General features: G+C 47.8%; 1 protein-coding gene and 1 long non-coding RNA gene across 8 annotated transcripts in view; one reads left to right on the forward strand and one right to left on the reverse strand.

The window, feature by feature from the left end:
* LOC143301409 (uncharacterized) overlaps positions 1-25,000 on the forward strand; it is a 244,317-nt gene that overhangs the window by 32,444 nt on the left and 186,873 nt on the right. Inside the window, exon 1 of one of the 6 annotated variants that reach the window (XM_076615676.1) lies at positions 16,870-17,116. The exons of 3 other annotated variants lie outside the window; for them this stretch is intronic. Coding sequence is in view for 1 of the 3 variants with exons in the window: in XM_076615674.1 (XP_076471789.1) it covers positions 20,517-20,521 (5 nt within the window). In the remaining 2 variants the exon portion in view is untranslated. Of the gene's footprint in view, positions 1-16,869; positions 17,117-17,272; positions 17,424-20,501; positions 20,522-25,000 lie in introns of those variants that run through there. 2 more of the 6 variants (XM_076615675.1, XM_076615674.1) reach the window with 2 other exon arrangements.
* Positions 1-25,000, reverse strand: part of LOC143301411 (uncharacterized) — a 157,653-nt gene that overhangs the window by 23,588 nt on the left and 109,065 nt on the right. The gene's annotated exons all lie outside the window — the stretch shown is intronic.

The raw sequence follows: 25,000 nt of genomic DNA on the forward strand, positions 1-25,000 counted from the left end.
TTGTTGTTGTCTTCAGAACATTAAAAAAAAAAAAAAAAATCTATTCATCTTTCTTATCAGTCTGTCTGTTGGCTTTTACCGCGGTCTGTTTCACTGTTCCCTGTCTGTCTGTGTCACTGATACGTCCTTGAATGGCCTGTTGCATACGATGCTATACTATCCTCTCCCCCTCCCTCCCCACCCCCTGCCTGCTCCTTCTGTCAACCAAAGTGTGACTGGATTGAACCACCCTTACCCTCTCTCTCCCTCCCTCCCTCCCTCCCTCCCCACCCCCTGCCTGCTCCTTCTGTCACCAAAGTGTGACTGCATTGAACCACCCTTACCCTCTCTCTCCCTCCCTCCCTCCCTCCCCACCCCCTGCCTGCTCCTTCTGTCACCAAAGTCTGACTGGATTGAACCACCCTTACCCTCTCTCCCCCTCCCTCCCTCCCTCCCTCCCCATCCCCTGCCTGCTCCTTCTGTCACCAAAGTGTGACTGGATTGAACCACCCTTACCCCCTCTCTCCCTCCCTCCCTCCCTCCCCACCCCCTGCCTGCTCCTTCTGTCACCAAAGTGTGACTGGATTGAACCACCCTTACCCTCTCTCTCCCTCCCTCCCTCCCTCCCCTCCCCACCCCCTGCCTGCTCCTTCTGTCACCAAAGTGTGACTGGATTGAACCACCCTTACCCCCTCTCTCCCTCCCTCCCTCCCTCCCCACCCCCTGCCTGCTCCTTCTGTCACCAAAGTGTGACTGGATTGAACCACCCTTACCCTCTCTCCCCCTCCCTCCCTCCCTCCCTCCCCATCCCCTGCCTGCTCCTTCTGTCACCAAAGTGTGACTGGATTGAACCACCCTTACCCTCTCTCTCCCTCCCTCCCTCCCTCCCCACCCCCTGCCTGCTCCTTCTGTCACCAAAGTGTGACTGGATTGAACCACCCTTACCCTCTCTCTCCCTCCCTCCCTCCCTCCCTCCCCACCCCCTGCCTGCTCCTTCTGTCACCAAAGTGTGACTGGATTGAACCACCCTTACCCTCTCTCTCCCTCCCTCCCTCCCTCCCCCACCCCCTGCCTGCTCCTTCTGTAAACCAAAGTGTGACTGGATTGAACCACCCTTACCCTCTCTCTCCCTCCCTTCCTCCCTCCCTCCCTCCCCACCCCCTGCCTGCTCCTTCTGTCACCAAAGTCTGACTGGATTGAACCACCCTTACCCTCTCTCTCCCTCCCTCCCCACCCTCCCCACCCCCTGCCTGCTCTTTCTGTCACCAAAGTGTGACTGGATTGAACCACCCTTACCCTCTCTCTCCCTCCCTTCCTCCCTCCCTCCCTCCCCACCCCCTGCCTGCTCTTTCTGTCACCAAAGTGTGACTGGATTGAACCACCCTTACCCTCTCTCTCCCTCCCTCCCTCCCTCCCTCCCTCCCTCCCCACCCCCTGCCTGCTCCTTCTGTCACCAAAGTGTGACTGGATTGAACCACCCTTACCCTCTCTCTCCCTCCCTCCCTCCCTCCCTCCCTCCCTCCCCACCCCCTGCCTGCTCCTTCTGTCACCAAAGTGTGACTGGATTGAACCACCCTTACCCTCTCTCTCCCTCCCTCCCTCCCTCCCCACCCCCTGTCTGCTCCTTCTGTCACCAAAGTGTGACTGGATTGAACCACCCTTACCCTCTCTCTCCCTCCCTCCCTCCCCACCCCCTGCCTGCTCCTTCTGTCACCAAAGTGTGACTGGATTGAACCACCCTTACCCTCTCTGCTCCCTCCCCACCCCCCCACCCCCCACACTTGACATCCATGTATTCTCCCTTTCCTCACATCCTCGCGACTTGACACGAGCAGAATGGTCTGGTTAATAAAAAGTTCGAGTAAAGTTCAAGTTCAGTCTTTCTCTCCTCCCCCCTTCTCTTTGTATCTGTGTCTGTGTCTCTGTCTGTCTGTCTGTCTGTCTCTCTCTGTCTCTCTCTTCTCTGTGTCTCTCTCTCTTCTCTGTGTGTCTCTCTGTTCTCTCTCTGTGTCTCTGTCTCTCTCTTCTCTGTGTGTCTCTCTCTTCTCTGTGTCTCTCTCTGTTCTCTCTCTGTGTCTCTGTCTCTCTCTTCTCTGTGTGTCTCTCTCTTCTGTGTGTCTCTCTCTGTTCTCTGTGTGTGTCTCTGTCTCTCTCTTCTCTGTGTGTCTCTCTCTTCTCTGTGTCTCTCTCTGTTCTCTGTGTGTGTCTCTGTCTCTCTCTTCTCTGTGTCTCTCTCTCTTCTCTGTGTCTCTCTCTGTTCTCTGTGTGTGTCTCTGTCTCTCTCTTCTCTGTGTGTCTCTCTCTTCTCTGTGTGTCTCTCTCTTCTCTGTGTCTCTCTCTCTTCTCTGTGTGTGTCTCTGTCTCTCTCTTCTCTGTGTGTCTCTCTCTTCTCTGTGTCTCTCTCTGTTCTCTGTGTGTCTCTCTGTCTCTCTCTTCTCTGTGTGTCTCTCTCTTCTCTGTGTGTCTCTCTCTTCTCTGTGTCTCTCTCTGTTCTCTGTGTGTGTCTCTGTCTCTCTCTTCTCTGTGTGTCTCTCTCTTCTCTGTGTCTCTCTCTGTTCTCTGTGTGTGTCTCTGTCTCTCTCTTCTCTGTGTGTCTCTCTCTTCTGTGTGTCTCTCTCTGTTCTCTGTGTGTGTCTCTGTCTCTCTCTTCTCTGTGTGTCTCTCTCTTCTCTGTGTCTCTCTCTGTTCTCTCTCTGTGTCTCTGTCTCTCTCTTCTCTGTGTGTCTCTCTCTTCTGTGTGTCTCTCTCTGTTCTCTGTGTGTGTCTCTGTCTCTCTCTTCTCTGTGTGTCTCTCTCTTCTCTGTGTGTCTCTCTCTTCTCTGTGTCTCTCTCTGTTCTCTGTGTGTGTCTCTGTCTCTCTCTTCTCTGTGTCTCTCTCTCTTCTCTGTGTCTCTCTCTGTTCTCTGTGTGTGTCTCTGTCTCTCTCTTCTCTGTGTGTCTCTCTCTTCTCTGTGTGTCTCTCTCTTCTCTGTGTCTCTCTCTCTTCTCTGTGTGTGTCTCTGTCTCTCTCTTCTCTGTGTGTCTCTCTCTTCTCTGTGTCTCTCTCTCTTCTCTGTGTGTCTCTCTGTCAGCTGGCCTTCCACTCCCGTTCAACCAAAATTATAGCTCTGCTTTGTTCAGACAATTTAATTAAACGAGCGTTGTTCGTGTATACGGCAACATGTTTGAAAGTGACTCTAGCAGAGAGTTGTTGTTTTTTTTTGTTGTTTTTTTTTTATTAATGAAGGGACAAGGGTTATGTCCTAACTCTGTCCCTGCCTGTCTGTCTGTCTGTCTGTCTGGCCGACTCTAAGCTTCGGTGTGTCTCGCTCAGTCATAGCATGGCCGCTGGCTTTATCAACTGTACTGTATCCCGCACACGGCAGCTCTAGGAAAAATAAATGTTCTTTGGACATTCTCCCTAATCTGTCTCTGTCTGAAAGTACTCCTTGTTACTCCTTCCCCCTCCACCCCCCCCCCTCCCCCTTACACCTAACGCACCCTCTTTCCATCCTCCTCCTGTCCGTCCATTATAAATATGTCTACCAGCATCCTCTGCTGCCTCTCTCTCACAACTTGTTGTCTCCCTTTCTCAACAACAACCCCCACACAACAACACTCAACAATGGATAATATAATACAACCCACACCACGTGCGGGCCTTCCCCCCCCCACCCCCACCCCCCTTCCACCCAGCCTTCTCCCTCTTCCCTACCCCGTCTCATCCTCCTTCTCTGTCTTCTTCACAACCCCCACCCCCGCCCCCTTCTCCATCCCCGCCCCCATCTCTCATGGCGGTCTGTCCCTTCAATCTTTTCATTCCATCCTCCCACCCCTTACACTCCTACTCCTCCTCCTCCCTCTTCCACCCTTGCAGCAGCAGCAAGCAAGCAAGCAAGCAGGCAGGCATGGCAGCAGCGTAGAGAGTTAAGAGAGACTGTGCAGGGAAGAAGGGAGTTCTTTGTCTGGCACTGCTAGGCCTAGCGCTAACACTCAACTGCTGTGCAGTGCAGGCACAAGAGTCGCTTCAAAACTAGTTATTACACGGCGACCACAGCACGGCACGAGCAGCTCGGAGAGGAGTGAATCTTGTGCGTCTGTCTCTTGTCTCTCACGGTCGGTGTCAGCAGAGTTGTCAGTGACAAAGAATTGGAAGAATCTCTCTCTCTCCTTGCTTCATGTGTGCGTGTGCGTGCGTAGCGTGTGTGTGTGTGTGTGTGTGATTGCTTATGCGCGTGTGTTTGTATAAATTTTATGTGTATGTGAGGACAGGGTAGTGTGGAGATGAAGGGGGAGTAACGGAAACATTTATTTAAAAAAAAAAAAAAAAAAAAAGGATTGAAGAGGGGGAAATCCTGTCTCTCTCTGTGCGCGTGAGTCATCCACGCCAGGTGTGGTGGTATTGCTTCTGATACCCCCCCCCCCCATCTCTGTCTGTACCCCCTCTCTCAGATTGTTCTCCCCGGAGGAAACCCACCTAAGAGAAAAAAAGTGGACGCTCTAGGACAGAACGACAATAGTGGTCCTATTTTAGCCTCCAAACTTATTATTGTACATATTCGTTACATTTTCATGGTTTGTGGGACCAAAAAAAAAAAAAAAAGAAGCAAGATGATGGCACGTTAATTTAGTGACTGAATCCGCGTCAAAGCTGTGTAAAATAATGTACAAAACAAGAGTCGGAAATCCACTGAAAATGGGTTACAACATCTGCTAATGGTAATATCGTTTCATACATGCACCAAAATTGCCAGCAAAATAAGTTCCTGAATTCTGAATGGAGAAATTGGACTTTACCTTGTGTAGTATAATTGACTTTACCTTGTGTAGTATAGTTGACTTTACCTTGTGTAGTATAATTGACTTTAGCTTGTGTAGTATAATTGACTTTACCTTGTGTAGTATAGTTGACTTTACCTTGTGTAGTATAAGTAGAAGAATGGCGAGGAGGAGTAAAGAGGAGAAGACGACGGGGCGGGAAAAAAAAGAAGAAAAAACAGGAGAAGAAGAAGAGAAGGAGGAGGAGGAGGAGGAGGAAGAGGAGAAGACGGAACAAGAAAAACGAAGAGGAGGAGAAAGAAGAAGAGGAAGGTGGAGAAGGAAAAGGAAGAGAAGAAGTTTAAGAAGAAGGAGGAAGAAGTGGAAGGGGAAACTACACACTATACTGTACTCCGTTGATGGGGGTACATGCCCATAAGGAGCAGGAAGAGGAGGAGGAGGAGGAGGGGGGAACTACACACTATACTGTACTCCGTTGATGGGGGTACATACCCATAAGGAGCAGGAAGAGGAAGAGGAGGAGAAGGAGGGGGAACTACACACTATACTGTACTCCGTTGATGGGGGTACATACCCATAAGGAGCAGGAAGAGGAGGAGGAGGAGGAGGAGGAGGGGGAACTACACACTATACTGTACTCCGTTGATGGGGGTACATACCCATAAGGAGCAGGAAGAGGAGGAGGAGGAGGAGGAGGGGGGGAACTACACACTATACTGTACTCCGTTGATGGGGGTACATGCCCATAAGGAGCAGGAAGAGGAGGAGCAGGAAGAGGAGGAGGAGGAAGAGGGGGGAACTACACACTATACTGTTCTCCGTTGACTTCTTCTGCGTTCGTGGGCTGCAACTCCCACGTTCACTCGTATGTACACGAGTGGGCTTTTACGTGTATGACCGTTTTTACTCCGCCATGTAGGCAGCCGTACTCCGTTTTCGGGAGTGTGCATGCTGGGTATGCTCTTGTTTCCATAACCCACCGAACGCTGACATGGATTACAGGATCTTTAACGTGCGTATTTGATCTTCTGCTTGCGGTATACACACGAAGAAGGGGGTTCAGGCACTAAGCAGGTCTGCACATATGTTGACCTGGGAGATCGGGAAAAAATCTCCACCCTTTTACCCACCAGGCGCCGTTACCGAGATTCGAACCCGGGACCCTCAGATTGAAAGTCCAACGCTTTTAACCACTCGGCTATTGCGCCCGTCACTCCGTTGACTGGGGGGGTACATGCCGCATGGGGCGTCCGTCATGAACAGTTCAGAAGGAAGCACAAATTGCCCCTCGGCTTGCAGCAACAGCAGCAGCGGCAGCAAGGCTACTAGTACAACACACAGAACACACTGCAGCTGCCTGTAGTTAGCACGTGCATGCACGTGCATCTGTCTCGGTTCCAGGTATTATAAGTTCCTATCCTGCTTCTAACAGGCATGGTGCTTGTAAAACATACACAGACACACATGCACACACATATACACAGACAGACACACAGACACGCACACATACACACAGAACGGCAACCACGTGCACACACGTACTCACACACACACACACGCACACACACACACACACACATTCACACACACACATTCACACATACGTCTTTTTATGGCTTGATGTAAAAACAAATCAAAAAAGGAAACAGCCGTTCATTCATCTATGTACCATCTAAAAATAAAATGTTGACTTTGATTTTTGTTTTCTCTCTCTCACACGCACACAGACACACACGCCCGCACGCCCGCACTCACACACACACACACATAGACACACACACACACATATACACACATATACACACGCGACTGAGTCAGAGGGTGTAGATTCCTTTAGATAATTATTGCCGTCAGTGTCGTATGGGAGAAGGAAAGTTTGGTGTGTGTGTGTGTGTGTGTGTGTGTGTGTGTGTGTGTGTGTGTGTGTGCACATTGGATATGGGCTTTGGAACAAAGCCGTACTTGATGTATGAATCGTAAGAGCGAGGTTTCCAGAAACCATTGAAGAAGACGCAGCGAGGCGGAAGAGAAACGACAGATCCATTGAACTGCACAACTAAACTGGTTTTCGTCTCAGTGGGACAGATACCGGTGGGATGGTGCAGAGAAGGTGGGAGGGGAGGGGGAGAAGGGGGGGGGGAGGGCGGATCGGGGTGGGGAGAACGAGAGAATGAGAGCATTGACCCCTAAAGAAACGTATAAACATTCATCTGAGAGAGAGAGAGAGAGAGAGAGAGAGAGAGAGAGAGAGAGAGAGAGCATTGAACTCTAAAGAAACGTATAAACATACATCTGAGAGAGAGAGAGAGAGAGAGAGAGAGAGAGAGAGAGAGAGAGTATTGAACTCTAAAGAAATGTATTAACATACATCTGAGAGAGAGAGAGAGAGAGCCGGAGAGAGAGAGAGAGCATTGAACTCTAAAGAAATGTGTAAACATTCATCTGAGAGAGAGAGAGAGAGAGAGAGAGAGAGAGAGAGAGAGAGAGAGAGAGAGAGCGTTGAACTCTAAAGAAATGTGTAAACATTCATCTGAGAGAGAGAGAGAGAGAGAGAGAGAGCGTTGAACTCTAAAGAAATGTGTAAACATTCATCTGAGAGAGAGAGAGAGAGAGAGCATTGAACTCTAAAGAAACGTATAAACATTCATCTGAGAGAGAGAGAGAGAGAGAGAGAGAGAGAGAGCGAGCGCGTTGAACTCTAAAGAAACGTATAAACATACATCTGAGAGAGACGAGAGAGAGAGAGAGAGAGAGCATTGAACTCTAAAGAAACGTATAAACATACATCTGAGAGAGACGAGAGAGAGAGAGAGAGAGAGAGAGAGAGAGAGAGAGAGAGAGAGAGAGAGAGAGAGAGAACATTGAACTCCAAGGAAACGTATAAACATACATATGAGAGAGAGAGAGAGAGAGAGAGAGAGAGAGAGAGCACTGAACTCTAAAGAAACGTATAAACATACATCTGAGAGAGACGAGAGAGAGAGAGAGAGAGACAGAGACACAGAGAGAGAGAGAGAGCATTGAACTCTAAAGAAACGTATAAACATACATCTGAGAGAGACGAGAGAGAGAGAGAGAGCATTGACCCCTAAAGAAATGTGTAAACATACATCTCAGAAAGAGGGGGGTGGGGGATAGAGAGAGAGGAAGAACTCAGAACTCAAAACGTTTTCATTCTAGGACACACACACACACACACACACACACACACACACACACACACACACACACACACACACACACACACACACACACACAGAGTATGCACGCACTGTTGCTGCGCATGGACTCGCTATTATAGTTAACCAAATTTGAAAACATGGGGGGGGGGGGGGGGGGGGGGGGGGGAGAAAAAGAAAGAAAAAGCGGTAGTAGCGAAGAGCAAACATACAAAAAATGTTTGATCATCATTAGGTACCTAACATGTGCTAATAATGATTGACCTACATTTTATGATAGGCATTTCATTCATGTGAGAGAGAGACAGAGGGAGGGGGAGAGGGAGGGGGAGGAAGAGAGCAAAAAAAAAAAAAAGAAAAAAAGAAAGAAAAAAAAAAGAGAAGTCTCTGCTATGGTCCCGCTATCACATTTACCTAATTCGATATTGTGAAGAAAAAAGAAAAAAAAAATAGAAGAAGAAAGATTAAAGGACAGATAGAAATCAAACAAAACGAACCTGAAGTTGAATGATAAATAGTGTTCGATGTGTGTTTACAACGTTTGACCTACATTTGGTATTGCGGCTTTTTTTTTTTCAAGTAGAGAAAGATAGATAGATAGATAGAGAGAGAGAGAGAGAGAGAGAGAGAGAGAGTGTGTGTGTGTGTACGACGAAGTAATAATTATTACCCGACGATATCTATCTATCAGTCTGTCTATCCATTTATCTATCTATCTGCGATAGCTGAATCGAGCGCACCTGTCCGCGCTGTATGACCTGGTATGAATCGCATGAAAACTTGTATATACATGAATGGATAATATGTAATTTGTAAACATGTGCGTGCGTTTCTACGTATGTTAGTACGCACGTGTGTGTGTGTATGTGTGTATGTGTGTGTGTGTGTGCGTGTGCGTGCGTGCGTGCGTGTGTGTGTGTGTGTGTGTGTGTGTGTGTGTGTGAAAATAGTTCCACAACCAGAGCCTCCACCTCCTCCTCACCATCCATCACAAACAAGCAACGATCACAATAATCGACATTCATCTTTGCACAAAACATTCGCACTCGCGCGCGCGCGCGCAAGCACACTCACATACGCACCCTTCCCCCTTCCAAATCCACAGAAGGAGTGTTATCTTTTTCTGTTAGAAAGGAATGTGCCTTTTGGAGTGGAGTCGCTGCTGACTTTGCGTTTGTTGTTCCAGAATTGAATGGAATGTGCACGAAAGGGAAGGAAAGAGGCGGCCAGACAGACAGTATACTGAGTCGGACAGAGACAGACACACACAGACACACACACACACACACACACACACCAGAAAGATACGGAGAGTGGTGCTGATGGCATGATAAATAAAGTGAAAGAGGCGTGACATAGCCAGCCAGCCAGTCAGCCAGCCAGTCAGTCTGTCTTACCCGTCCGTCCGTCTGTCTGTCTGGCTGGCTGGACTGGCTGGGGCCGACCGGGAGGGCATAGCTGGCAGGATTTTGCCCTCCCCCTTGTTATGTTGTCGGCTTTTCAGCCTTGACCATTTTTGGCAGCATGCAGGATGCCTTTGGCCGACTCGACAGCGCTGAGCTCATTCCATGGCGTGGGTTGGGGGGTAGGAGGAGGGGGCGGGTTTGGGCGTGGAGTGAGGGGGGGGGGGGAGGGGGAGGGGGAATGGTCGGTGTCATTGTGCTGTGGGGGTTGAGGGGGGATGGGGGGTGAGCGGTGAGAGAGAGAGAGAGAGCTCTTTGCTCACAACTGACTCAAAACGTTTTTGTTCAAGGATTAATTTCAGATTTTAGGCGTGGCATGTGTCCTTTACCCACATTTAGTACACACCAATATAAAGAGAAAAAAAAATCTTCATGCAGAAAGGAATGCATCATGGAGAGCACACAGGTGGACAGGAGAGTGAGGAGAGGTGTGTGTGTCTGTGTCTGTGTGTCTGTGTGTGTGTGTGCGAGTGAGAGAGAGGGAGAGAGAGAGAGCGAGAGGGAAAGAGAGCGAGAGAGGGGGAGAGAGAGAGAGAGAGGGAGAAAGAGAGCGAGAGAGAGAGGGAGAGAGAGAGAGCTTGCGAGATACGGATACGGATACGGATGGTTTATTCAATAATAAGGCCATGGCCCCTCATGAAGGGGGTACAGTGAACAGTAATTCACAACAATAAATGCATACTAACAACAATACACGTCGGTAAATGTTCAACGACAAGCTGAGAATACACAACAAATAATTAACTACATAATGTATTGCGTTTTTTAAACGCTTTGTACAAGTAAACAGCAAACTGTTTTGTAATGGTTTCGTTTGTCGATGACATCAGCAAAACAAGTCCAAATGAAGTTGGGCGTGTGTAATACTTTTGTGGAATTAACTGGGATCTAAGGTCTTCCAAAGCAGGGCAGCATAACACAAAGTGAAGTTCAGTTTCATCAGCACATCTACATAATGGGCAAATAAGATCACAAACAATGAACTTACGATAACGAAGACAATGCAGTAAGATTTCGGAAACCCCTAATCTGAACCTTGTCGTGATATATTTTAAATGTCTATCCATTTTCATTGATAAATAAGTTGGAATAGAATGTATATAATTGAACTGCTTATAAAACCTGAAACGATCGCTTTCTTGAACATGATTTGACCAATCTTGCCATCTACAATCAATTAATCTTGTACGAAACACGCGAATAAATCCATTTATGTCGCCTACCCCCTGCTGTAACCAAACATAGCCAAACCCCAATTCATTTAATTTAACCCTAACCTTTGACACCCAGTTTACCTTACCCCTTGAGTCTAGATCATATAACATGTTATAAGCTTTTTTCGGTAGCCTTGAATTTTCCATTTGTGTTATTTTTAACCAATAACTAATACATCTTACTGCGGAATTAAGATAAATTGGATACCTATTCGTCTCACCATAGATTAAATCATTTGGTGTTCTCATGGCGACTCCAAGAAACCTTTTTAGTGCAAACAGATGGACATTCTCACAGCAAGCAGCAGCATTAGAAAGACCCCAAATCTCCGCTCCATACTGAACAATGGGCTGTACTTCGGAGTCAAACAGTTTCATAAATAGGTCTAAAGACTGATTTTCTACACTTGACAATTTTTGCATAATACAGAGTAATGCGTGCTTGGCTCTACTTGCAAGATCTTTACATGCAACCGTGAAGCTCAATTTAGTTGAAAAATATATACCTAGGTATTTATAAGCATTCACTACAGGCATCACTATCCCATTATAAGCCCATCTTTCCCTCATTCCTAAATATCCACCTTTTCTAAAAACAATTATATTACTTTTTGACATGTTTACGAGAGAGAGAGAGAAAGGGAGAGAGAGAGGGACTGAGAGAGAGGGGGAGAGGGAGAGAGAAAGCGAGAGAGAGAGAGGAAGAGACAGAGAGGGATAAAGAGTAAGCGAGAGAGAGAGGGAGATAGAGAGGGAAAGAGAGAGGGGGAGGGAGAGAGAGAGAGAGGGAGAGAGATAGGGGAGAGAGGGAGGGGGGAAGAGAGAGAGATGACCAGTATAGAACCACAATAAAAGGTAAACAATCAGATGACCATTGTCGGTCGTTTCCACATTTGACGAGGCAGCTAAAACTACAATGACTGCAACAGTTATTATCATCACGAGAGAACCAAAATGAATACATTTATGCATGTATACAACACACACTGACACACACACACACACACACACACACACACACAAAACTCACACACACCTAATCTCCGCACACACTCACACTCGCACAGTGACAGTGACAGCGACAGCGACAGTGACAGTGACAGTCACACACACGCACACACACACCCACACACGCACACACACACGTGTCTGCCATTCCTTCATCCTTTCCCTCCCCCCAACCCCCCCCACCTCCACCTCTAAACCCTACGCCGCCCCTCCCCCACCCCCACCCCCACCCCCCCTACCCCCGACATCACCCATGCGTTGTGATACATACAGTTTGTATATACAGTACGAGTCTGCTTCTGGGGCTCCCCCCATACGGTGTAGCCATGGTGTATAAATAGTTGTTCTTGCCGCTTGATGCTGAGATGGGTTTGTAAGGACTTTACCAGTCATGATGTTGGGAGTGGGGGTGTGGGGAGTGGAGTCCTTTCTTTCTCTTCTCCACTCACGCGTCTCCCCTCCCCCCCCCCTCTCCTCTCTCTATGTAGTGTGTGTGTGTGTGTGTGTGTGTGTGTTCGTGTGTGTGTGTGTGTGTGTGTGTGTGTGTGTGTGTGTGTGAGTGTGTGTGTGTGTGTGTGTGTGTGTGTGTGTGTGTGTGTGTGTGTGGAGGAAGGTGGCAGAATGGTTAAGACGCTCAGCTGTCAATACAGAGAGTCCGTGAGGGTGTGGGTTCGAATCCCGCTCTCGCCCTTTCTCCTAAGTTTGACTGGAAAATCAAACTGAGCGTCTAGTCTTTCGGATGAGACGATAAACCGAGGTCCCGTGTGCAGCACGCACTTGGCGCACTGAAAAAGAACCCATGGCAACGAGAGTGTTGTCCTCTGGCGAAATTACGTAAAATGAAATCCACTTTCATAGGTACACAAATATGTAAGCATGCACTCAAGGCCTGACTAAGCGCGTTGGGTTATGCTGCTGGTCAGGCATCTGCTCAACAGATGTGGTGTAGCGTGTATGGATTTGTCCGAACGCAGTGACGCCTCCTTGAGAAAGTGAAACTGAAACTGTGTGTGTGTGTGTGTGGTGTGAGTGTGTGTGTGTGTGTGTTCGTGCGCGCGTGCGTGCGTGTGAGATAGAGAGAGAGAGAGAGAGAGAGAGAGTGTGTGTGTGTGTGTGTGAGTGTGAGTGAGTGTATGTGTGAGTGTGTGTGTGTGTGTGTGTGTGTGTGTGAGTGTGTGTGAGTGTGTGTGTGTGTGTGTGTGTGTGTGTGAGAACAAGCTAGCCAGGAGGGTCAGGCAGGTTGTTCCCCCCCCCCCCCCCGCCCTCCCTTGACCACGCTGATTGATAAACGAGGTTTCTCGCCATTTGTGACAATGGGATACTCTGTGTCCCATTGTGTGTGTGTGTGTGTGTGTGTGTGTGTGTGTGTGTGTCTTTGGGTGTGTAGTGCGTTCAAGAGAGAGAAAAGAGACAGAGAGAGTGGGTGAGTGAGTTTATGAATGTGTGTGTCGTGCGTTTGTGTATTCATGTGTGTGTGTGTGTGTCTGTTGGTGGGTGTGCGTGTACCTGTGCCTCAGCGTGCATAATATGCTCCCATGCATTTATGTGTCTGTATGTCTGTGCGTCTATGCGTGTGTGTGTTTCCGTGCGTCCAATTATTGGTCTGTGTGTTTATGTCTGTGCGTCCTGGCGCGTGTGTATATTACTGTGAGTGGATGTGCATATTTTGGTCTGTGTGTGTGTGTGTGTGTGTGTGTGTGTGTGTGTGTGAGAGAGAGACTCTGAGTCAGCGCGTTGTGTGTGTTTCCGTGCGTGCATGTTTATAATTATGGGTCTGCTCTGCGTGTTGGATGGACGGGGATTGGGAGAAGTGGGGGGGGGGGGGGGGTTCTAATGGGTGTGAGGAGGGGGGATCGGGGCGCGGGGGGGAGGTGGGGTGGGTGTCGAAGCAGGTCCTCAGTAGACTATCAATCATACTTCTCCACTTGTCAAGGAGAGAGGGCTTTCGGCGTTGATCATGTCCACCCATACATGTGTGTGTGTGTGTGTGTGTGTGTGTGTGTGTGAATATGTGTGTTCGTTTTGTTCCGTGTGTTTTTTTTGAGTGTGCTCGCGCGCGCGTGCGCTTCTGCTGTGGTAAACATATTAATATTGCCATTTCGATAATCCATGTAAATGGGGGAAAGCAGCATGCTATTGAGACCTCCCCACTTGTTATCCTTCCATGGAGTGATGGCCTAGAGGTAACGCGTCCGCCTAGGAAGCGAGAGAATCTGAGCGCACTGGTTCGAATCACGGCTCAGCCGCCGATATTTTCTCCCCCCCTCCACTAGACCTTGAGTGGTGGTCTGGACGCTAGTCATTCGGATGAGACGATAAACCGAGGTCCCGTGTGCAGCACGCACTTAGCGCACGTAAAAGAACCCACGGTAACAAAAGGGTTGTTCCTGGCAAAATTCTGTAGAAAAATCCACTTCGACAGGAAAAACAAATAAAACTGCACGCAGGAAAAAATATATTTAAAAAAAAAGGGTGGCGCTGTAGTGTAGCGACGCGCTCTCCCTGGGGAGAGCAGCCCGAATTTCACACAGAGAAATCTGTTGTGATAAAAAGAAATACAAAATACAAATACAAATACAAAATGCTGTGTTCTCTCTCTGTGTGTCTGGCTGTCTGTCTGTCTCTTTCTCCACCTCTCCCTGTCTGTATCTGTCTAGGTTTATCTCTTTAGTTCTCGTGAAGTAATACATCATCAACTCTCCCTCTCTTTCTCTCTCTCCCCCCATCTCCGGTTCTCTGTGTCTGTTGTGTTTCTCTCCATTTTTTTTTTCATTTTCATTTTCTGTCTGTTTGTTTGTCCGTCTGTATCACTCACTGTCAGCCTGCTCTCTCCCCTGCCACACCCCGTCCGGAATTAACTGCCTCAGTACGACCAGTCCTCTCTTCTCCTCTACACAGACCCCTCGGATGTCCAGTGGGTGTCTCAAATGACCCAGCCTTTAGCTTCTGTCGTCAGAATTGTGGTATTCTTTGTCAACATTCACCTCTTCAGTATAGGAGCCTTCCGCTTGCAATATTTTGATGGTGGTAATTGGGGTGAAACGCTGTTAACGTCGTCTCTTTCGCCGTTCGTATGGAGAGAGTTAAAAAAAAAAATCACTGTGGTAAAGATCATCACCATCACCTTCTGTCAGTCAAGTCTGTTTGTTTGTCTGATTGTCTGTCTGTCTGTCTCTGTCTTTCTGTCCATGTCTGTCTCTGCGTATGTCTGTCTGTGTCTGTCTGTCTGTACGGGTCGCGAACTTCACTGTGGTCAAAATCATCATCATTCCTTCAGTCAGTCAGTCAGTTCGTCTGTCCGTATGCATGCATGCCAGCATACACGCATGTCTGTGTTCCAGTCTAACACGTGTTTCCCTTTTAGTTCTGTGTCGTCCACGTTTTCAAGTGAAGAGAAAGAAACACGAAAAAAAAAACCCAACAACAACAAACCCAAGCAATCTCTCTCCCACCATTTCAGTTTCTCCCCCACTATTATTCCTATTTCTCCACCCCTACCTCTTACATACCTCCTCTCCCCCCCCCTCGCCCCCTCTTTCCTCCTGACTCCTACCTCGGTCTCCATGCCCCACCTCCCCCTTCTCCCGTCCCCCCCCACCCACACACACACACACATCCTTCACACTCCCTCCCGCCCCTCCATCTCTCCTCACCCTCCGACATCTCCCCTCCCTCCCCTCCCTCTCTACTCTTCTCCATCACACACACACTCCCATCTTCATGCCAGACGAGTTGGGAACTAAACCAGCAGCAGCAGCAGCAGCAGCTGACTAGACAGAGAAGTATGCAGTAGTGGCCGGAGGGGAGGGGGAGGGGTGTTGGGGGGGGGGGGGGGATGGGGATGTGGAAGGGAGTGAGCGAGGTAAAGGGGGGTGGGGAGGTAAGGGGATTGGGGAGGATAGGCTTGTATTGGGGTGTGGGGTGACTGAGTGGGTTGCAAGAATGTAGCTCCTAGGCATGTCTAGAAAGAAAAAAAAAAAGAAAGAAGGAAAGTAGGGGAAGAAGAAGAAGAAGAAGAAGAAAGTTCATGCCGCTTAAAATCTGGGTCTTGATTTTCATTTGGTCAGTAATTTCATGGGTCAGTATTTTTTTCCCCCTTTGGGTTCTGTATGTTTGTCTCTCTCACTCCCTTAGTAGTCGTGTTTGGAAACATGCACACACGTCTTTTTTTTTTTTTTCCCATATTTTCGCGCGTTTATACATACACTGAGTCACACACATATACATGCGCACACTCAGTGACACATATACAGGCACACACACACACACACACACACACACACACACACACACACACACACACACACACACACACACACACTCAGTGACACATATACAGGCACACACACACACATATATATATACACACACATACACATACACAGATACACACACACACACACACACACACACACACACACATATATATATATATATATATATACACACACATACACAGAAACAGACACACACACACACACACACACACACACATATACACATCCACAGATACACATACACAGAAACACACACACACACACACACACACACACAAACTCACAACACACACACGCGGAAATGTCACAGAAGTGGAGTTTTGTCGCCTGATGTACACATCCACAACCCCCCCCACCTCCATCGCACAATCAATGAGCTGAACATGAGAAATGCCATGCTTCTTCAGTTGAAAGTCAGACGCTTTTTTCACAAAGAAAAAACACACACACAAAAACACACCATTCCCATGTCTAATAATTCACACAAGGAACAATGTCGCAAAGCGTGAGAAGCGAGAGCGTGTGTCGCGCGCAGAGAGAGAGAGAGAGAGAGAGAGAGAGATAGAGGGGAGAGACAGAGAGAGAGAGAGAGAGAGAGAGCGTCTTCGTCATCGTCATCGTCGTCGTCGTTGTCATCATCATGATAATTTCTCCACCAAGAGAGCTACATCGTCATCGTCATCGTCATTTCTCCAGTCCATTCCCCCCCCCCCCCACCTCCCCACTCCTACTCCTTTATCATCCCCCTCCCGACTTGTCACATCGTTTCTCTCCTTTTCTAAACCCCCTCACCCCCTCCATCTTAAACCCCCCCCCCCCACTCCCATTCTACGCCGCGTGGTCGTGGTCGGTCCATCCCTCCCCCTGTACTACACTCCCTCCACTACCACGCGTGAAGAGAGAGAGAGGGAGGGAGGGAGGGACAGCCGGCGTAGTTCCGCATTCTGCACAAGTACTATACGGACGGAGTGCGTGTGAGGACTACTGGTAGGCCTAGTAGTAGCAGCAACCTTCAGTGAAACCAGTGCGTTACAGCAGATCAGACAGTCAATTCTCATTGTTTTGATTCAAAAACCTGTGTTGTGTTTGTTGTATGTGTGAGTGGCAACACACGCACACACACACACACACACACACACACGATTTGACTTCTTCCGTTGATCACGTTTCTGTGGCGTCCGACGGATCGTTGCAGTGATTGTGTGTTAGTGTTTTTCAGTTGTGTGAACAGTTCACAGGCAAGTCGATTTTTTGTTTTCTTTCTTTCTTTTTTTTTTTTTGAGGTGCAGATGTTGTTCTGTGTGTGTGTGTGTGTGTGTGTGTGTGTGTGTGTGCGCGCCCGCGCGTGCGTGTGTGCGTGTGCGCGCGCGATACAGCCGCCGGCCTTGCCTTGCCTGGCTGCTGAGAGCTTGAGCTTGCATGTTCTCTTTGTGCTTGTGACAGAAGGGGTGTGAGTCAGTATTTCGTGTGGCGCTCGGGTTTTCCTTCCTTGATAGTTTTGAAGAGAGTACTGCTGTACGTACAACCAGCTATATATTATTGCAGGTACGTTTGTGTGTGTGTTTGTGTGTGTGTGTGTGTGTGTGTTGATCTGGAAGCAGCGATAAGGTTTCTTTTGTGTCGCTTTTTGTGTGTCAGATTCATAAAGATAAGGTTCTGAACACTTTTTTTTTTTTTTTTTTTGTCTGTCTATCTATCTACCTTTCGTGGTTTTTTACTCTTTGATCCATCTGTTTATCTATTTATCTATCAGTCTATCAATCAGTCTATCAATCTATATCTATCTGTTTGTCATTTGGTGCTAATACAGACGTGGCTTTGTGTACGTTTTGCGCAGCTGATCACAAGACTCAGTGTATACATTATGAGCATTTATTCAATCTGTGTTTGATCTGAGTCTGTGCTCCAAGACCAGGTCCTGTTGGGAGAGTCTGAGCATTTTGATCTTGAAACGGAATTAGATCCTCAGTAGATAAATTGAATCAGCAAGGGGGGGGGGGGGGGAACATTGGATTAGATCTGTTTGAAGGGACTTGGGTTTTGGGGCACACTGAGTTTGTGCAAGTCATTTGTGAAAACGAGATCCTGTGTACATTTCACGCATTTGGTTTAATTTAAGGGGTTTGGAGGTTGGGTTACTGGGGGCCAGTTAACAGGGAGGGACATTGTACAGTTGATTCAAGCAGACTGGATTATTAAGTTAACTGCCTTTTATGCGCGTGATGGGCATGTTCCTGGTAAAGAGTCTGTGAATCAGTTCTAATAGATCTGTTTTGATATTTGATCAGTATGGGAATGGAATCGTATCTCGATGATTAAACAAAGAATTTACATGCTCTTGATTTTTAGGTGTTAAGATTCTACTGGTTTCTTTTTGTGCAGTTGATACATCGAGATACAAAGCTGCATTTTGTGAATTGATGTGCAGAGACCAAATTCAGTTTCGTTTCGTGCGTTTGGTCTTCAAAGATTGCTTGTTAGATTAGTTCGTCAAACGAAAGAGATTAGGGTATAACTTAAAAAGGAATTTGGAACCCGACCAGAAACATGATTCTTCTACAGTCATAGTGAGATCCTTTTGAGGAAGAAAAATATCTCGCTGTCTTCCTCCTCCTCCTCCTCTTCCTCCTCGCCTTCCTCTTCCTCCGTCTTCTTCACTTTGTGTTTTTCAATATATTTTTGGTGAGCGCATGGTTAAAAGGACAAAAGAAGCTTTTTGCCTGTCCTTATACCATCTTTACAACATTCCAGTTACGAGTTCTCTCATTATATTTACACACATTCGCGCGCGCGCGCACGCACACACACACACACACACACACACACACACAGTTAGCGTGTGCGCCCGCTCGTATAATTATGTGTATGTGTGTGGATCATGAGCCAAGAAATGTGCCCTTTGGAATCTCATTGACGGGAGCAGCAGCAAGCACCAACAAAACAACGCCTGCAGAGCTAGAGAGTACTGTGGGCACGACTCACTGCTAGGAATAGGATTGACTCAGTCTGGGTTATTGAGCCACCAGACAGCACCACACCACACCACACCACACCACACCACGCACCCTTAAACAGAAGCGGGTGGAGAGAGAGAGAGACAGAGGGAGCTTGCTTTAGTATGATTGACTGTTACGGTCTGTGCCATTGTTGCGGCGGTTATTAATAGCTAAAATCGACATGGAAACAGCGATGTTAGGCAAGGCAAGGTGGAGAGAGGGATTGTGTGTGTGTGTGTGTGTGTGTGTGTGTGTGTGCGTGCGTGGGGGGGGGGGGGGGGGGGGGATGAGGGAGGGGTTAGTTTTGCAGACTTTGTGCAGTCTTTCGGGGTGGATTATTTATGTTTCGTTTTGTTTTTTTTGCGACTGATATGGCTCTGCCGCGATTTCTGACAGCCTGTTTTTTCTCCCTGCGCTCCGTTACCCCCTCCCTGTCCCTGTCTCTCTCTCTGTCTCTGTGTCTGTCTGTCGCTGTGTCGCGGTACCTCTCTCTCTGTGGAAGGAGAGCAGCCAGACTGGTTGATCCGTGTGTCGTCGTCAGCCTGGGATGTTGCCTGTCTTTATTTGCCGCTGTCTGTTTCGATTATCTGTCGCATGGCAGTGGCGGAGTCGTAGCTGGGGAGTGGGGTTTGTGGGGGGGTGGGGGGGGGTGGGGGGGGGAGAGAGAGAGAGAGAGAGAGGTTGAGGCTGCTTCTTGTTGTTGGGGACACACACACACACACACACACACACACACACACAGAGAAACACACACACACACACACACACACACACACACACACACACATAGAGAGACGAATCAAGAATAAAACATTCAATCCTTTGACCCCCCGTTGAGGATATTAACTCTCTCCATACGAACGGCGAAAGAGACGACGTTAACAGCGTTTCACCCCAATTACCATCATCAAAATATTGCAAGCGGAAGGCTCATATACTGAAGACGTGAATGTTGACAAAGAATACCACAATTCTGACGACGGAAGCTAAAGGTTGGGTCATTCAGACACCCACTGGACATCCGAGGGGTCTGTGTAGAGGAGAAGAGAGTACTGGCCGTACTGAGTGAGTTAAGCAACATGATTGGAAGAGAGAGAGTGGTAGGGAGGAGGGACGTGGAACATGAAAAAGAGAGACGGATTGATCTGGGGAGGATATGGTCATTTTTTTCCCTTTGTTTAGGTTTTGGCATCGTAACATAAGAAGCATGTGTGGGGTGGGAGGGTGGAGGGGGGGGGTGGGGGGGGTGGAGTGGGTATGGGGGGCATCATGACTCTTTAATTGTGAAGATTGAACAGGAGAAAGCTTTCACGTGGTGGTATTAGGGGGAGCTGAGACGACTTTGTCAGGACATGGAAGGAGAGACACAGACAGACAGACAGGCAGACAAGTTAGCAGGCAGAAAGAGGAGTGGAGTGGAGTATGAATCACAGATTCCATGAACCGCTAGTAGAAGGTACAAATGGCTTTCTTCGTAAAGTTCAGAGAGGGGTGGGGGGGGGGGGGGGGGCGAGGGGGGGGCGGGGGGCATTGAGATGAATGTTTACAGCACTTTTTTTTTCTTTCCAGTTATGTCTATGGATGGGAGGGAGTGACATTCCTTGTACTGGGGATGCGCTGTAGTCTTTAGAACAGTCACTGAATGACGTAAAAACTCGTATCCAGTCTCTCTCTCTCTCTCTCTCTCTCTCTCTCTCTCTCTCTCTGTGTGTGTTGTTTTTGTTGCTTTCCCCTCTTATTTTCTTTTCCTTGGTGGTTCATATTCTTGTTTATTATTTTTGTGTGCACGCGCACGGGTACATATACAGGAGAATGAATGAATGAATGAATGAACCTTTATTTTCCAACGGTGAAGATATTAGCACTTTGGCCGACTTACACATCTGCCGTTGTTCTAAGAGAGAGAGAGAGAGAGAGAGTGGGGAGGAGGGGTTATTGTGTAGGCGAGAGTGATGTTCCCATATAAGCATTGCAGGTTAGTGTTGTTCCTTGTACACCACATCTGTACATTGACAGCACAGTTTGAATGACAATACCGCTTGTTTTCACTTCAGTGCCTGCCGGACGTTAAGTGAATGTGCATGGTTGATTGGGTTTTGGGGTGTGTGTGTGTGTGTGTGTGTGTGTGTGTGTGTGTGTGTGTGTGTGTGTGTGTGTGTGTGTGGTTGTGTGTGTGTGTGTGTGTGTGTATGTGTGTGTGTGGTTGTGTGTATATGTGTGTGTGTGTATGTGTGTGTGTGTGTGTGCGGTTGTGTGTGTGTGTGTTTGTGTGTGTGTGTGTATGTGTATATGTGTGTATGTGTGTGTGTGTGTGTGTGTGTGTGTGTGTGTGTGTGTGTGTGTGTGTGTGTGTGTGTGTGTGTGTGTGTGTGTGTGTACCCTGTCTGTGTGATGAACGTTCTGTCTGTCTTTATTTCCATCTGTCTCTTTCTCTCTCCCTCTGTCATCCAAGACACACACACACATAATTTTATCTCATTCTCTTTCTCCCTCTATCGTGTAAACACACACAACTCGCTCTCTCTCCCTCTCTCTGTCTCTGTCTCTCTCTGTCTCTCTCTCTCTCTCTCCCTCTCTCTCTCTCTCTCTCTCTCTCTCTCTCTCTCTCTCTCTCTCTCCAGAGTTCTATCTGTCTCTCATTAATTCCTTCATTCGTGTATTATAATGGTTTGTTCTAAACTGAAAGTATGTTGATGCATTCATCCATGTCACAAGGACCTCATGGTCAGTGACATTAAAGTGTCAAAGCGTCTCTCTCTCTGTGTGTCTCTCTCTCCTGAGTTCTGTCTGTCTGTCTGTCTCTCATTAATTCCTTCATTCGTGTATTATAATGGTTTGTTATGTAAATTGAAAGTATGTTGATGCATTCATCCATGTCACAAGGACCTCGTGGCCAGTGACATTAAAGTGTCAAAGCGTCTCTGTCTCTCTGTCTCTCTCTCTCTGTCTCTCTCTCTGTCTCTCTCTCTCTGTCTCTCTGTCATATCCAAACATACACACACATACACACACACTTCTGTGTCATGTTTCGTGCGAGTGAACCTTTACCTGGCTGCCTTCATTCAAAAGGGGCGGTGTGGTATGAACACACAAATTGGGGGAGGGAGGGGGTGTGTTGGGGGTGGGGATGGAGGGGGGGTGGGGGGCAAGGACCGGTTTTATCCCTTGGGATGACTCATAGATCCGTTATAGTGTGTGTGTGTGTGTGTGTGTGTGTGTGTGTGTGTGTGTGTGTGTGTGTGTGTTAGCATAATGATTACATGCATGGGGAATGTGAAGCCTTTTTGACGGAGTGCCCTCTCCTTCTTACTCCTTCACTTTCTGTACTCCTTTGGGTTTTTTGTTTTGTTTTTTTTTTGGTTTATTTTTTGTTGGGGCCTATTTTATATCTTGGTTCGTTTGTGTATTCTGTACCCTGCAGTGGCTCACTCTCTAGTCTCTCTGCCTCTCCATGCTAAATTGTCTGTCTGTCTGTCTGTCTCTCTATCGCCCTCTCACTTTGCGTGAACACACACACACACACACACACACAGTCACACACACACACACACACACACACACACACACACACGGAGAACACATTTCACTAACACACCCCACCACCACACCCACTGCATCATTCCCACGTCAATTAGACACACACAAACAGACACACTGACACACACACACACACATACACATGTATGTATATATCTGTATATATCTATATCTATCTATATCTCTCTCATATATATATATATACGTTGTATACACACACGCACACACGCACACACACACACACACATATATATATATATATATATGTGTGTGTGTGTGTGTGTGTGTGTGTGTGTGTGTGTGTGTACAGGTAGACAGAATGAAACAAGTACGTCGAAGATACATACTTTTTATTTTATTTAGTTCTTCTTCTTCTTCTTCTTCTTCTGAGGGGTGTTTCAAATGAAAGGCGATCTAGCATATCGTCCCCGATCACCCGTGTATGGAGACCTTTGTCCACGGAGAGCGCAGCGTGTAGTGTGTGCCTGCAAGGAAGCAGTACAGAGACAAATCGTATTAGAGAGGGGAGGAGGGGGGGGGGAGGGGCAGGGGGGTGGGGGGGTGGATGAGTGACAACGGGGAGAGGGTGAGGTCGCGTGCAAACAGACTAGACACGCATACCCATGCATACTCACTAATCAGACATGAAAATAAAAATATACTACACATGCATACACATGCAGCACACACACACACACACACACACACACACACACACACACACACGTGTACACACTGACCCACTTAACACACACAAATAATTATACACATAAGCACGCTCACAGATAGACAGACACGTCTCCACACACAGACACACACACACACACACACACACACACACACACCCCCCATGTAGCTTGTGTGGAATGGAAATGACAAAACAAACAAGACCTACCCCCGTAGGGAGAAGTTTGGTCCCAAGTCAGGTGACGAGCAATGGCCAATGCCCGTGTCGCTAGTTTCCCCCCCCCCGCGCCCCCCTGGACACATGACCGTGGGTCCGGCATTGGGTGTCGTCAGTACATGCACACGGAAATCGATCAGCTTCTGGACAGTACTGGACAGTACTTAAGTCGGGGGGTGGGAGGGGGAGGGAGGGGGGATTGAGGTGGGGAAGGCTTAGGTGATGGCAGAAAGAGAGAGAGAGAGAGAGAGAGAGAGAGCGGGGGGGGGGGGGGGAGGTACTGGTAGAGAGAAAGAAAAAGAATGAATTGATGATTAAGTGCAAACATTGTACTAACATGTGTAAGTGGTGTGTGTGTGTGTGTGTGTGTGTGTTTGTGTGTGTGAGTATTTCTTGTGTCCTTTTTTTTACCTTAACAATCTTTCTTAAGATAACTGTTGTCTTTTTAAGCCTTTTCCAGCTCGCAAACATATCACGGCTGACATGACCCGGCCCAGAAAATGTGAGCCCCCCCCCCCCCCCCCACCCTCCCCCCACACATACACACACACACACAGACATACACACACACCACAAAGAAAAAAAATCGTTTGTTACATTAGAAGGTGGCCTCATTTTATTTCCCTTTTTTTTTTCTTTCTTTTTTTCTTTTTTCTTTTTTTAAATCAGAACACGCCCAGCGCTGGGATTGATTCGATATACGACAGTGTCAGATATCAAGGCATGCTAGATAGTCTGGATTCTTCTGCAGTTTCAGTTTCAGTTTCAGTAGCTCAAGGAGGCGTCACTGCGTTCGGACAAATCCATATACGCTACACCACATCTGCCAAGCAAGATGCCTGACCAGCAGCGTAACCCAACGCGCTTAGTCAGGCCTTGAGAAGAAAAGAAAAAAAAAGAAAGAAAAAAGGTGAATAAATTATAGATAAGCTTGCATAAATAAATAAATAATAATTATGATATAAAAAAAGGTAGTAGTAATGAAAATAATAATAAAATAATAATAATAAATAAATAAATAAATAAGACAACAATGATGATAAATAAGCAAATAAATGTACAACATGATGACACACACACAGCTGCAGCTATTGTCGAGTTGGTTCGTTCACCGCACTGAGAACGCGATAAAGCTTGAGGTGCAGTGCGTGTGTGAAGAAGATGTGATAACCCAACCCCTTTTCTGCCTCTTACTGTGGACTTGGTGATGATAGATAAGTTTCGAGACGTGTAGGAAAACCTGTGATTTGTTGTGTGTATGACAGTGATGACTGTAGGTGAAGAAACGATTTATTGTAGGTGGTGGTGACAGTGTGAATGACGGTGTCGACCCAGCAGTGTCGGTCAGTGGGCAGTGTCGACCTAGCCGTGTCGGTCAGTGGGGCAGTGTCGGTCAGTGGGCAGTGTCGACCTAGCCGTGTCGGTCAGTGGGCAGTGTCGACCTAGCCGTGTCGGTCAGTGGGCAGTGTCGACCTAGCCGTGTCGGTCAGTGGGGCAGTGTCGGTCAGTGGGGCAGTGTCGGTCAGTGGGGCAGTGTCGACCTAGCCGTGTCGGTCAGTGGGCAGTGTCGACCTAGCCGTGTCGGTCAGTGTTCAGTGTCGACCTAGCCGTGTCGGTCAGTGGGGCAGTGTCGGTCAGTGGGGCAGTGTCGGTCAGTGGGCAGTGTCTACCCAGCCGTGTCGGTC

This window comes from Babylonia areolata, chromosome 27 (genome assembly GCF_041734735.1).
Source record: "Babylonia areolata isolate BAREFJ2019XMU chromosome 27, ASM4173473v1, whole genome shotgun sequence".
NCBI lineage: Eukaryota > Metazoa > Mollusca > Gastropoda > Neogastropoda > Buccinidae > Babylonia > Babylonia areolata.